General features: G+C 37.8%; 1 protein-coding gene across 2 annotated transcripts in view; it reads right to left on the bottom strand.

The window, feature by feature from the left end:
• CDH8 (cadherin 8) overlaps positions 1-15,066 on the bottom strand; it is a 407,112-nt gene that overhangs the window by 171,408 nt on the left and 220,638 nt on the right. For both annotated transcript variants that reach the window (XM_037816314.1, XM_037816315.1), the window contains 3 exons: positions 12,421-12,588; positions 7,154-7,341; positions 3,699-3,952 (listed from right to left, as the gene is read on the bottom strand). In XM_037816314.1, the coding sequence (XP_037672242.1) occupies positions 3,699-3,952; positions 7,154-7,341; positions 12,421-12,588 (610 nt within the window). The remainder of the gene's footprint in view (positions 1-3,698; positions 3,953-7,153; positions 7,342-12,420; positions 12,589-15,066) is intronic.

Raw genomic sequence — 15,066 nt, forward strand, 5'->3', positions numbered from 1 at the left:
GTTTGTGTGATATCGAACAAGTTCCTCTTTTCATCCTGTTTCCTCATCTGTAAAATGGGAACAATAACTATACTTATTATCTGATAAATGTGTTGGAGAACGAAGTAAGCTAGCATATTTCACACGGTCCCTGAAAAGTATTAATCACTCAGTAGCAGTAATATTTGCAGCAGCAACAGAGGCAAATTAGGCTAGATAAGGTTATTTAGACTATTTAGCATATAACTTTTAAAGAAAAAAGATTTCTACACACAGTAAGCCACCTTTAGGAGAAGAAACTCCTTTCAATAAGTACTGGATACTTAAGTTGCATTTAAGACACAGAATTGAGGGTGGTCTACCTCTTAACAAATGGTAAAGATATTAGCTTCTACATGTATCATATAATATCCTCATTTAACCATCTCAGTGACCATGTGATGAAGAAAATATTATCTTATTATACAGATGAGGAAACTGAAGTTCAGAGAATTCCAGAGACTAGTTGCCTGCCTGGGAGACAGCAGTGACAGGATTTGAACATTGACCCCCCCAGCTTAAAACATGCAACCATTTAAATAATTTATACTTCATTTTTTCATTTATGAGAGATATAAGTTTCCATAAAGTAGCAAATGCCTAATTAATGTTCTTGGAAAGGAGAGGGTGATCATAATTTTTTCCTTTATATCACTGTTTTCCCTGGAATGGAATATATAGAAACAAATATAAATTTACATGTAACTATCTGTCTAAATGCTTTAAAAACAAATGTTTGCAGCTTGCCAACATGCTGTTAAAAAGTTGAGTCTCACAAGAGGTTGGCCAACCAGTAAATGACTGCCTGTTTTTGACGTGGCAGATGCCATGATAAGTGCCTATTTCTTGTTGGATGGCAAAGTAAACATTTCCCTAAAAGATTGATATATTCTTGTCAGCTTACAAAGTACAGCATTCCTAAAGAGACAATAGTGCATAGCTGTTTCCCAGTAATTCCCTGAATAACCATGTCCTCCAGTTGTATTTAAAAAGGTTAGATGGCTCTAAATCTGTCTGTTAGACTCATAAGGAACTATGTATTGCTCTGGCTAGTCTGGAAATGTAATTTTATACTCAAGTTAACCAATTGTGCATAGAGAGAGGAAAGCTGCTCTCTATAATCCACAAGGGGGTAAAAAAAAACCCTGTGGAAATGCAGAAGAGATGCTGAAAAATGAAGTTAGTGATTCTTAAGTCCTCATTCCATGGAGCCAATCCACCTCCAATAGAAAGGTAGTGGATCTACCTTCCTTTTCACTGATGTACAATAGCCCAGTTACAAATGCTTTTTAATAGTAGTCACAGCTTCTTTGGGTGGGACTGTAGATTCCAAGGAACTAGTACTTGCCTGACATTTCTCAGAAGTACAGATTTGTCCATCTCATCAAATGGTATTTTATCTGTCCATCTTTTCCTGGTCATATAGCCTTAGATTCCCTTTATTTTTCTTGAAATCTAAATGACTCCAGCTGGACAGTTGATCCTTAGCAGCCTCAAGCTTATTCTAGACACACTTTTCATACTAGTGACAATACTAAAAATGAAAATAGCAATAATAATAATCAGCCACAGTGATAATCATCACTTACCACCCTATGAACTTCAATTATTACCTCTAAATCTCCATTTCTACATTAATAAAATGGACCGATTATAGATTGTGCCTGAACATGGGGGAATGATAGACCTGGGTTTAAACCCAGCTCTGCCAACTTGAGGTTATTTTCACTACGGCGTGCGAAATTTGTTAAAACTCCTTTCTGTCTGGTTAAGAGCATGTCACTGCAACATGAAATCTATCCCTGCTGTTACTGTGGATTTAGTGTCTGGAGTTTAATGTGATTGCCCCAATATTTTCCTTAAGGGCCCTTGACTTGGCCTACTCCTTAGTTCCTGTGTGCGCCTTGCTGGCAAGAGTAGAACCTCGCCAAATCATGCGCTAAAATCGGCCCCATGACAGGTGTCTCAGTTGGACCAATCTTGCTTACTCCTTTCACATTCAGTCTCATCTTACAGTTGAAAGAAAAGCAGCAATTACTCCTTTCTGCGTTCCTTTCAGAGGAAATGGAGTAACATGAAAACGGGCCAGACTCATTCAACAAATATCACTGCCATTTATTTATATCAGCATTCCAGTATAGAGCCATTGCACAACTTCATGATTCATTAAGGAAATGGATACCCACATTAATTTGTTTTTTGGATACTTCCTCCCCTTGTATGCAACATTTGAATCTTTGATAGATGCAATTCTTTTAGGCAAATAAGGGGCATTCTATACCTCCATAGCATGTTTAATTCCCTTAGTACTGAAAATGGCCAATTGACCACCCCGGATGAAAGTTTTATCTTCTTAGATAGAGGTTTTATCTTCTTAAAGGTTGAGTTCTTCTGTGGTAGTCTTTGTTTGTACCCCCATGGGATGGATCTTTATCTATTGCCCTGATTTTAGAAACGGTTTGTTGAATAGAATTTTTTTTTCATTCAAGCTCAAATTAAGTGGGGCACTGACTGTTTTGCTAGGTTTCACTCTCAGCCTCAAAGATTCGGCACCCTTGGGAATAATGGGAATTTAATACCAAAAAAAAAAAAAAAAAAAGAGGGAGAGAGGACTAAATAAAACCTCCAGAAATCTCAATTATCTAGAATTGGCCTGATAAAGCAATTGGAAGGACATCTTCCCTAGATACCAGTGTCTTAGAAGTTTCAGTTGGATTTGAGCTGACATCTAATTCACAGATTAACTGGACAATTCTTTAAAAGTGTATTCCTCCATCTAGTTCTTCTTTCTTTTTTAAAACAACCATTTATAAGACAATATTTGAAATCTATTCTCAAACACATCATTAGCCAACCCTTCACCCTTGGAGACCAGTGTGCGAGTTATAGATTTTCAGCGTTCTTCAGGAAGAAAGCTATTTAGCGTGAGTACCTGTACTGTCATTTGGATGGCTCGCGAAAGCAAAAAGATATGTAGAGTTCAACAGAAAATAAAAATGAAGAAGTGAGCCTCATTTCTAAAAAGGACAGAAAAAACTTTAATACAGGCTGGGGAAGAATCTGAGCAAGGAAAGCATAAACAAAAAAGTACTTTTGAATTGGAAGATAAAAATTTTGTCAAAAAGGTACCAATCTATGTATGCTTACTATCAGAAATGCCCAAGAGGTGATAATATGTTCAAAGCCAAACACCAAACCAAATACAGAAATAAGAGAGAAGCCTCTGAATGCATTGACACAGTGGTCTCATGACTCTAACTTACATGTATATGTTAGTATATGGTATATATTAACTGTCAAAATAGAAAGAAGACAAACCAGCAAGGCCTTCCCAATGCTAGAGCAAAACAAAACAAAAACACAAATGCACAAACAAGCAAAAATATAAAATAAAAAATATATGCTAATGCACTGCCAAGTATTACTAATTTTGCATTTTCATTGAGCACTCCGAGAACTAGAGTTATATTCATCCTGAGATCCCTAGTTCTGGACATTGTATGTGGCTCTCAGCAGGTGCACATACACGCAGACAAACACAACATTTTATAGGTGACCAAAATTCTTCTGTCACCTGAGCACAGCTCCAAAGACAGCCACACAGAAGGTATACATGATTGCATTTTGTCTTGATTTACTTGTTGCTGGAGCTAGTCAGTTTCCTTTTAAAGGAGAAATACCTTATAGGACTGGAAGTAATATCAGGGTCACGAGCGGTCACTTGCCCAATCACGGAGTTTAGAGCGGCATTTTCATGAACTTCCAGGAGGTAAGTTGGCGAAGAGAAGATGGGCGGTTCATCAGCATCCTCGACCACGATTTTAACTGTCGCCGTATCTTTAAAGGGCCCCCTGCTGCTGAAACGTGGGTCAATATGGACATTGGCTGCCTCTACCTTCAGTGTATAGGATTTTTTGGTCTCAAAGTCCAGAGGCTGTTAAGAAATGACAAAGATGAATGTTTCCCACTAATAACCACAGTAGCAAGAACAAATGAGTATAATGCTGATGGATGAAAGTTATGTGCATTTAAGCCCATTTGTGAGTCTTAATGGGCTCACTCTCCATTCCTCTAGATCCAACCTGTAAATTTTACAGGCATTTATTGATATCTGTTTATTATACAAGCTCAGTGAATCTAATCTCCTATTGTTCTGTTTTGTTTTGCTCATTTCACTTGGAATTCACAAAATATTCACAGTCATGAATTGTGCCATCAAAATTTCACTTCAGAGTCGTAATAAAATTTTACTACTGATGGCATGACCTGCATGCTAATCAGCCAGTTAATCGAGTCTCTGCTGGTAGGAGATAAGGCAACATCGAACACAACCGCTATCTGGGAAGAATATATTATCATTTCTGCAACAGTGTGTGAAATGTAAAGGACTAGAAATAATCATTGCTTAGTCCAAGGAGATATTATAAAACATATTTTAGCACTAATCCTAACAAAGAGTGTTTTTTTATTTTACTTCCAAAGCATTGCTGCTCTACTGATCATGTGGCTAAAATGAGGTTTATTTTTTAGGGCACTCCTAGACAGTCTCTATTATGAGTACTGTATCAGGAATCAGGTGGGCATATAAGAATATCTAAGCAGATACCTATCTACTTGTATTCATATTTAGAAGAAGGAAGAGTGAAAAGAGTATAAATAGATAACCGGGTCTAGCTGTCCCCCTCCAACCGTGAAAAAAGCATTTTGAAATTACCTCATTGCACCATTACTGACAATATTTCTAATATATTAAAATTTCATTCCTTAAAAGTCCCAGAGACTTTAGTTAGTGACCTAAGGTAAACAGAGCTAAGTAAAAGACGGCAGTCCCCTTAAATAATCAGAAACCCATCTGCATCATAATCCTTACAGTCCAATTCTGGGAAACTTACAACGTTTCAGATTTGAAGGATGCAAATCTGTCAAGGCTCAGAGAGATAGTTTAGGTTTGCATTACAATTTTTTCAAAAAACAGAACATTAAATCTGCAATGCAGATTTACAAAATAAGAAACTGTAATATGAACTGGCATTAGTGAACACTTTCAGAACCCCTATGTAAGCTTAAATATATATTCTTACTTTGAAAATTGCTGTTGATTTTTATATTTGATTTCAATTCGAATGGGACTTGGCCTTTTTTGCAATATTTTCTAGTAAACAAGACAGGCACTCACTTCCCTGTCTATTCTGAAATTGCTAGGCACTTGTACCCATGAATAGATGATTCAAAATCAGCATATTCACAATTTGAGAATCACCACCACTGTAACAATTTTGGAATTTCAAATTCTTCACAAACACAGTTAAGTATAAGAAATTATGTTCTGCTTAATTCTTAGCTCAGCAGAAAGACAATGTACCCAAATGCATCCTGATGTCCCTAAGATTTTATCAGAGTGAAGAGGGTCTATGAATTATATAAATATGACTCCCTACACACTGTTTGCTAGAGTAAAACACATTTATTCCTTGGTGTCAAGATACATAGCCACACTAATAAAGTATATGCTTCATCAGTGTTTACTAACAACAAAGAATGAAATAATAACAGTGTATAAAAATACAGCAAAAGCTAATTGCATAGTTTATAAAAGTACCTTGTGTAAAGAAAAGATAGCAGTTAATAAAAACAATAAAAAATGACTTTAGGAATCATTGCCCAAAGAAAATGTGGCTCTGGGTTGTTCAATAATTGACTCAAATACAACTGTACAAAATCTCTTCCAAACATGAATTTTTAAATACTTTGCAAGTCTTAATCCTAAACTCAAACCAGCATCCTAGTATGAAGATCTTGTTGCCCAACTAGAGAGTCAAAAATAAATACATACATTTTGTTTTTTACAAAATGGATTTTTAACCCTTATTTTGTATACAAAATTATATCCAAGAAATTCCAGATTCCCCTTGTGAATACTTCTACAATTGGGGATTGTAAGGAGCAGGACCATAGGAAGTAGATCCCATGAGAGACAGAATCAGAAAGCAAACTTGGAGTTAGGACAATGCAACGCTGACCAAGACAGAAGTAAAAATTATTGGCTCCCAGTCTTGCAGACCACCATCTATTCTCCTATTCATGAACAAGCAAATCCATGTAAAGATTTGCTTGCCCTACTTTATGGCAAGACAGTATTGAACAAAGTAATCATAGAGGGATAAAAGAGCATCCTTCCTTGCAAACACCTTGTGCTCATAAAATAATGAGCTGTGTTCTACACATTTCTTATGAATGTAGATTACACGACGATGAATACAAATGGAAGCTGTTGTGCAGAATTTGTCATGTCTACGACAAATAATTGGTTGCTGGCAGGAGCAATTATTTCTGCTAATTATGGAGATGTTTGTTTCTCCAATGGTAGCCCCACACCCAGGAGCAAAGAACTGATGAGCTTCATTTCCAGGAATGCCTTAACCTACAAGCCATGGTTTGGAGTATCTGGTGGTAGCAAGGTTGGCTCTGTCCTTTGTGCTCCATAGCTAGCCTGGAGAACTGAATCTGTCTACCTTGTTGGTCTTTGAGTTTCCCTGAAAGCACAGTCTGCAATAAGAACTTGGAAATCTGTAATGTGTTTGGGAAGATAGTCCAGGAAGCAGAAACACAGAAAGGGGAAGAGTTAGACAGGGAAGGATTGAAAGCCAATTGAACTTGACATTGCCGTGGTTAACTGATAGTCATTCCCTCTGGGAATCCTTTTAGATAACCATAGACAACATGCCTCAGAATTGTCCCGTCAAAGAACAGGAATGTCCACCACTCTTTGTCCCCTGTTGTTTAAGGGTTGCATTCAAAGCATTGATTTCTCCACATAACTGGATGGCCCTTACAAGTGCTGAGCAAATTCCTATGCTTTAGGGAAAAGCATAAAAGCAGAGATGAGGGGAGGAGCCAGCTGGGTGCTTGGGATGGGAAGCTAGCAGCAACCATGGTAACCATTCACTAGATCTTTAGCTGAAATATGAGGTGCACAGAGAGAACAAGAAGTGACACATTCTATCTCTCAGCCAAGGAAGCTGAATTCCAATAGCTCTAAGATTCTATATGTCAGTAAGTCCAGCCAACCCCTATAAACTTCAAAAATAAGTTTCAAAGAAGTATTCTGATGAAGACTAAAATCTTTTTAGTTTACCTTTCTTAGTCTTATAATACCATCCTGGGACTGGGCATCAGAAGTGATTTCAAAGAGCGCTGTTCCATCTCCATCAATGATATCATATGATGACTGTGCATTTTCACCGATATCCTGATCATTGGCCTTCACCCTTCCTATGGCAGTGCCTAGAACCACATCTTCTGGTACTGAGAAGTGATACAGACCTTAAAAAAGAGGAGAGATACTAAGCATTGCACAAAATCCATTCATTCATTCATTCAACAAATATTTATTGAGCACCTCCTTTGTTATGGGCACTCTTGGAGATGCTGGCAATACAGTGATAAAATCAACAAAAATATGCTTTGCCTTTGTAGAATGTATGCTTTTTTAAATGAGTCAGAGACAACTAGTTCCCAGGAAGAAGTACTGATCTCTCGTTGAGACTATTCTGAGATATGGAATTTATTCAGCCATATGTTTACCAGGTATATATTTGGAACAGAGTTAAATCAGTATATTAGTAAATCTATGTGAATGCTCTTTGCAATTTGCTAGATAATCACATTGGCTGCCTGTGGGGATATTCATTTTTGCCCAACATAAAGTATTAAGCTAATTTCAGCATACAAAGATGTAATGTATAACACACCAGAATTCACTTTTGAACTCACCTTGATATTTACAGACTTGTAGACCATTTTTGATAAAAATCCAATTACTACACTTCTGCTATGCCCTGGAGCAAGCTGGTCAGACACACAGAATACTCCTCTTGTTACTGAAGTTTTCATTGCTCTGAAGACCAAAAACCCTACCTTCAAAACTCCCTAAGCAAAATGCAATCATAGTGTATATTCATTCTCCTTTTGGGGGCAATAAATGTGTCTAATTAGTGGCCTTAATTTCATTTTGTATTCAAATCTCTTAGGGTCACTCTCATTGCTTTCAGAGATACTGTTGGTGCCCCAACCACAACCCTGGCGATTGCCACTTCACTGCACAGCTGCCTACTTCCAATTGCCAATGCGTGCATCTCTTTGCTTGAGGGTTTTCTCTCTGGCCTTCAGAACCCATTTTGTCAGGCCAGACTGCCAGAGAATTAACGCCCTAATGGAGGCAGCCCTCAGAGACCCAAAGGCCTTGGTATTTAAAATCACAGCACCCTCACCTCTCTGGTAGGATAACTTGGAGCTTCTTTACAGTTTTCCAGAGTTTCCCCCATGGGATAAATCTCCAGGCATGCACATGGTAGCAGGCTTAATAATGCACACTTTATTGACTATCTTTCCTTATCTTACTTCCCCATCTCCCCACTGGTGTTTCTTGGGATCACTCCCAAGACAAACTACTTATACTCAAATTCTCATCTTAGCATCTGTTTCTGGGTGCCCAAACTCAGACAACCAGGAGGTTTTACCTTCAGTGTAATAACAAAAAGAGAAAATAAATAAATAAACATTCAAAGAACTGTAAACCCAAAAAGGATAAATAAAATTTGGAAAGCACTACTAAATTCTAGTTTGAACTCAATCACTGAATCCCTTGGATAAACCAAGGTTCATTTTACCCACTATAACAAGATTGGTTCAGATGATGGGCGAGGTTTCTTTTAGCACTAATACACTCTGACTTGATGAAATGAAGCTAAAAACGGATAAATGAAAATGTCTCTTAGAATCATGAAATTAGGGGGCTGGGGGCCAAGATTGTTTTCAAAAAGATTTGCCATAAGGTAGGCACTGAAAATCATCATGTTGAACACGTCTCCCCATTCTCTCATAATTGATCTAATGATTCCATTCCCTTCAAATTTTATATTCAAGGTAAATTCCGAAATGATTCTTTTAGGTCTGCTTTTAATGAAATAAGCCGCAAGTGGCCTCACCTTGCTGCCAGCCCTACCTCAGAGGGTCTTGGGAGACCCAGCAAATGGAAATCTTCTGAATCCACTCCTATTCTGCTCTCTCTCCTCCTCTCTATCAGTGTGATCATAGTTAATGGTTATTACCTCTAAGAAAGGAAACACTTTTGAAACTCATCTGCCACTGTTGAATTGAAACAATCCTTTCTGGGAAAGAAGAGTTGCATATTAGAGCATTATGTTAGCGGCAATTCAGGAAATAAGAGTGGGGGAAAGGATAGGAGAAAAAAATTCAATAATTTTGTAGAAAAGTGTTGTATTTTTGTCAGATTTGTGAGTGGCCAGATATGGAAATTCTAAATATTCTTACTGAAAATCCATCTTCTTTCTTCTTTCTACCTTCAGATTTCTATAGATAAAATTTGAAAGGAACTTTAAATGTGTCATTTTCAAGCCCTCACACTTCTCTTTCTCTCTCCTCTGTCCTTTCTCTCTTGAAAACAGTGGTTCTATTATGGTATTTCCTATCTGAGCCAATAGTAGCAGAATGCATGGACTCTCTTATGTCAGAAATATCACCCACCTTCCTCAACTCAAAAGCAATCTGTCCTTAGATTTCATCATTGTGAACTTGGGAATATCTATCATAACTACACAACTTTTTTCCCCTCCCTTGCTTGTCAGGGCTACCATGAATTTTACGTGACTAGTATCAAGCACCTTTTAACTAGTTTCCATGCAGAGAAGACATTGGGAAAAGGCAGATTATATTTTCCCCAATTTCTCTTGGGCCAAATACAATCACTCAATCTACAATTTTAAAGATTTTAATGACTTGAGCTTAAGACATGATAACAGCAGCTAAAATGGCCTTCACATCCAAGTATGGCTAGCTCCTGCCTCCCCTAACTCTCTAGCCCTTTTTTTTCACACTCTATCCCTACCCCTTGCCCTTGTGCTCCAGCTTCAGTGGCATTCTTTTCATAGCCCCTCCTTCCACAAGACTTTTGAGATCCTGTTTTCTCCAGCTGCAATACCAGCAGCACACTCCTGCCTTCATCTTGTCGCAGCTAATTCCTATCATCCTTCATATCACAGTTTAAGAGTCCTTGTGTTGGCACCCTAAAGTAATTTGGGCAGAAAACAAAAAATATATTTATAGCCTCCCACCCCCACCCCAAGTTGCTGGGGGAAGATGTAGAAGTGTTGGACTTCCTCACCTGGACTGGTGTTGATGTTGTCACAAATATTGGGACTGGCGGTTTGATGTGCCAAGCCCTCTATCGAGGAACTTGCCCTTATGAAGCTCGTTACTGTAAAGGAGAGGCTAAACTTGCATATAATTGTGCCTAAGGGTCTCCCCTTGAGCACCTCTTTTTTGCTCAGATGTGGCCCTTTCTCTCTCTAACTGAGCCATCTCGACAGGTGAACTCGCTGCCCTCCCCCCTACGTGGGACCCGACTCCCAGGGGTGTAAATCTCCCTGGCAATGCAGGACATGACTCCTAAGGATGAATCTGGACCCAACATCATGGGATTGAGAATATCTTCTTGACCAAAAGGGGGATGCAAAATGAGACAAAATAGTTTCAGTGGCTGAGAGATTTCAAATGGAGTCTAGAGGTCACTCTGGTGGACATTCTTATGCACTATATAGATAACACCTCTTCAGTTTTAATGTATTGGAATAGCTAGAAGTAAATACCTGAAACTACCAAACCCCAATCCAGTAGTCTGGACTCCTGAAGATGACTGTATAATAACGTAGATTACAAGGGGTGACAGTGTGATTGTGAAGGCCTTGTGGATCACACTCCCTTTGTCTAGTGCACGGATGAATGAGTAGAAAAATGGGGACAAAAACTAAATGACAAATAGGGTGGGATGGGGGGGAAGGTTTGGGTGTTCTTTTTTTACTTTTACTTTTTATTCTTATTCTTATTCTTTCTGATGTAAGGAAAATGTTCAGAAATAGATTGTAGTGATGAATGCATAACTATATGATCGTACTGTGAACAGTTGATTGTATACCATGGCTGATTGTATGGTATGTGAATATATTTCAATAAAACTAAATTTAGAAAAAAAAATGACATTAGAAACTCAAAAAAAAAAAAGAGTCCTCGTGTCAGAAAAGCCTTCCCCAATCATCTCTCTGTGCAAGATTACTTGTATAATTGCTCAGAAGGAAAGAAACTGTTTCTAGAAGAGCACAAGAAAGTTGGTAACGAATGATTGTCTCACTCATTGATGGTGACTGTCTAGAATGCTGTGTTGGGAAGGGTCTGAGGTAGAGGATGGCTGTGCCAGTTTGAATGTATTATGTCCCCCAAAATGCCATTAACTTTGATGCAGTATTGTGTGGGTGGGCATGTTGGTGTTGATTAGATTGTAATTCTTTGAGTGTTTCCATGGAGATGCAACATGCCCAACTGTAGGCGATAACTCTGATTGGATGATTTCCATGGAGGTGTGGCCCTGCCCATTCAGCATGGACCTTGATGGGTTTACTAGAGCACTACATAAGCTCAGATAGAAGGAGCCAGCTTGCTACAGCCAAGAGGGACACTTTGAAGAATGCACAGGAGCTAAGAAAGAAGCTGCAGATGAGAGACAGTTTGAAGACGGCTGTTGAAAGCAGACTCTTGCTCTGGGGAACCTAAGAGAGGACAAATGCTCTAAGAGCAACTGAGAGTGACATTTTGAAGAGGACCTTCAGCCTAGAGAGGAACGTGCTGGAAGAAAGCCATTTTGAAACCAGAACTTAGAACAGATGCCAGCCACGTGCCTTCCCAGCTAACAGAGGTTTTCCAGATGCCATTGGCCATCCTCCAGTGAAAGTACCCAATTGTTGAAGTGTTATCTTGGACACTTTATGGCCTTAAGACTGTAATTTTGTAATCAAATAAACCCCCTTTATAAAAGCCAATCCGTTTTTGGTGTTTTGCATTCCGGCAGCATTAGCAAACCAGAACAATGGCTTTGACAGGGAAGATTAAAATGAGCCATCACTGATGTCTACCCCAATCAGGAAGGGTCATCTGTTTTGCCACTAATATGCTACGTATTTGCCTTCCCACTCACATAGCAGAAATTTGGGTTCCTTAACACAGAAAGTGGGACTGATGATCGAGCAACATCTGAATGGCGTTTTCGTCATTCTCAAAAATTTTCTTAATGAAAGATACTGCAGATGACAGAAATGAGCACACATTTTGCAATCAGACACACTGATTCTAATTCCCAGCACCACGGCTTATACTATTACTAGTCGCTTGGTATTTGAAAATTTCTTTCAACATCTGTGAAATCCATAAAATGGGGATAAATTTGTGCCACATAGCACTCATTGGTTCCTATCAGATTTTTTTTTCCTATGCAAAAACATCAAACTAAAACATCATACTTAGATTCTCAACCAGTGTAGGAAATTTACTTACTCTGTGCAAATTTTGGAGGATTGTCATTAACATCAGTAAGGGTGACTGTAAGTGTCGTCGTCCCCGACAGGCCACCGGAGTGCCCACCCATATCTTTGGCTTGAATCACAACCAGATACTCCTCCTTGGCTTCTCTGTCCATGTTGGGAAGGGCAGTTTTTATAATAGCTGAGGAGGGAAAATGAGAGAATGACTTTCAGGCAGAGATCCCACTCAGCAATGAATGTGTGAATCATGCACAAGTACACACAAACACACACACATGTACATTCATCAAACCCCCACTTGGATCAGTTTTTCTTTTTTCTTTTGATATTTAACTGCTATATATCTGTGATGCCAGCATTGAGAAAGACTGTAGTCATAGATGTTAGTGAATAACTTACAAAAGTGCATTTTACATATATTTCATAATATATAAAAAAGAACTTGCAAAAATGTTAGAAATTAAACTGCATATCACAGGCTTGCATACTGAAATAAAGTATAAATCATAATACAGTTTCATCTACCCAGGAAAACCCTGCAAGTGAAAAATCCTGCAATTTATCACAGACCCCAATTCCCCTACAAGAGAATAAACACACAAATAGCTTGAAGACACGGAGGTCAATGATAAATTATTCTGAAGCTCAAAAATACATTAGAACCTGAAACTATCAAACTACAACCCAGAACCCGTGAATCTTGAAGACGATTGTATAAAAATGTAGCTTATGAGGATTGACAATGGGATTGGGAAAGCCATAAGGACCACACTTCCCTTTGTCTAGTTTATGGGTGGATGAATAGAAAAATGGGGGAAGAAAACAAACAGACAGACAGACAAAAGCACCCAGTGTTCTTTTCTACTTTAATTGCTCTTTTTCACTTTAATTATTATTCTTTTTATTTTTGTGTGTGTGGTAATGAAGGTGTCAGCGATTTATTTTGGTGATGAATGTACAACTATGTAATGGTACTGTGAACAATTGAATGTATAATTTGTTTTGTATAACTGCGAGGTATGTGAATATATCTCAATAAAATGAATATAAAAAAATAATAGCTGTTGTTAGGCAATCTAGAGGGCCACACCTCACCCATAGTCTTCATCAAAAATTACAATTAATTGTTTATATGATCATCCAGCACTCAACTTGCTGCTCCTTGAAACCAACTTTTGTCTTATTCATCTTTGTATCTCTTTTGTCTGGCTCAGTAACTAGTATGTAATAGGGGCTCAATAAATGCTTACTGCCTCCAAAAAAGAAAAAAATACATTAGAAAGATGAAGCACATAAATGCATTGTTAGAACCAACTCAGAGGAATAAAACACCAAACAGAACTAATAGAGTCAATTGTCTAAATCCTAAGGTGCTGTTCAACTACATTTATATTTTAATTGTTTAATCACATCATCTCTATTGTGAACAATAATAAATACTTTGGGAAAATAAGAGAAAGGAGGTGAAACATAAAATCATCCCATATAAAGTGCTAGAATATTAGTGTTTTTCTCTTGATATATTTTCAGTGTTTTCTATAGGTTATCTGTCCCTTTGTTTGTCTCGCTAATAAACAAATGTCTTTGCTAAAGATTCAAAATTTGTTTAGATACTTTTACAGTTATTTTGAAAGTTACTTCTCTATACCTCCACACCTCTCTTTAGAGATAAACACTGCTGACATTTTGTTGTGCATACTTCCAAGACCTTTATCTATGTAAGAACACAAATGTGATCATGACATAGGCATTGTTCTGGAACTTTCTTTTTTCAACCAATGGATATTTTTGAGATCCTTTCTTGTCAGTTCATTACTTCTAATTTATGCACAGTTTTCATCGTATGAATGTACCATGAGAAACTTAAGCATTCACATATTGATAGATATTGCAATTATTTCAGATTTTACCGTTTTTGAACAATTGTCAGATATCTGATTACAGTGATACTATGCTTTTCTGTGTCCTGCATATTTACTTAATTGTATATCATAAGGTATCCCCCTGTAGTACTAAAAGCCTGTAATAAAATTTAGTGTGACCATCCCAGAGTATTCCTATTGAATGTGTGTGAAACCTCTTGCCCAAGAGAAAGATAACTCCCCAGATGAAAGCTAATTCCCACATCCTCACACGTCTGACTCCATAAATATTCAATTTTAATTGATGATGAGTCACTTACTTGGCCACTTCTGAGGTTGGAGTCCTGTGTTTATTTTGCTTTTTTGTTGGTTTGTTTGTTTGGAGGGGGTGGCTCCTAAGAGCTAATTAAATCATCTGTCTACAAAAGGTTTGCAAGGAGTTCCTGAACCATTTGAATAGCAGGCAAGGCACAAGAACGGCCAGGGAAATCTAATCTACCCCATCAGTGAGCTGGGTCCAGAAAGAGCTATGAGCTCTTATGTGCTTTATTAGATCTTGGCACCACTTTTATATCAGGGCTTCCAAGTCAAAGAGCACTCAATTTGCCAATCATGATTATTTGGAAACATCTATAGTAACACAATAATAACTTTCAAGACAATGGTTATTTCAGGAGTTGATTATATCACATTATAACTCAGTAGCTTATACCTATGTTAAAAACAAAAACAGAAAGAAAAAATAGAAATGTAACAACCATTCATGTTTGGATCACTGTGAGAAACTGTGGAGGGGA

The sequence above is a fragment of the Choloepus didactylus genome, chromosome 22 (assembly GCF_015220235.1).
Source record: "Choloepus didactylus isolate mChoDid1 chromosome 22, mChoDid1.pri, whole genome shotgun sequence".
NCBI classification, from domain to species: Eukaryota; Metazoa; Chordata; class Mammalia; order Pilosa; family Megalonychidae; genus Choloepus; species Choloepus didactylus.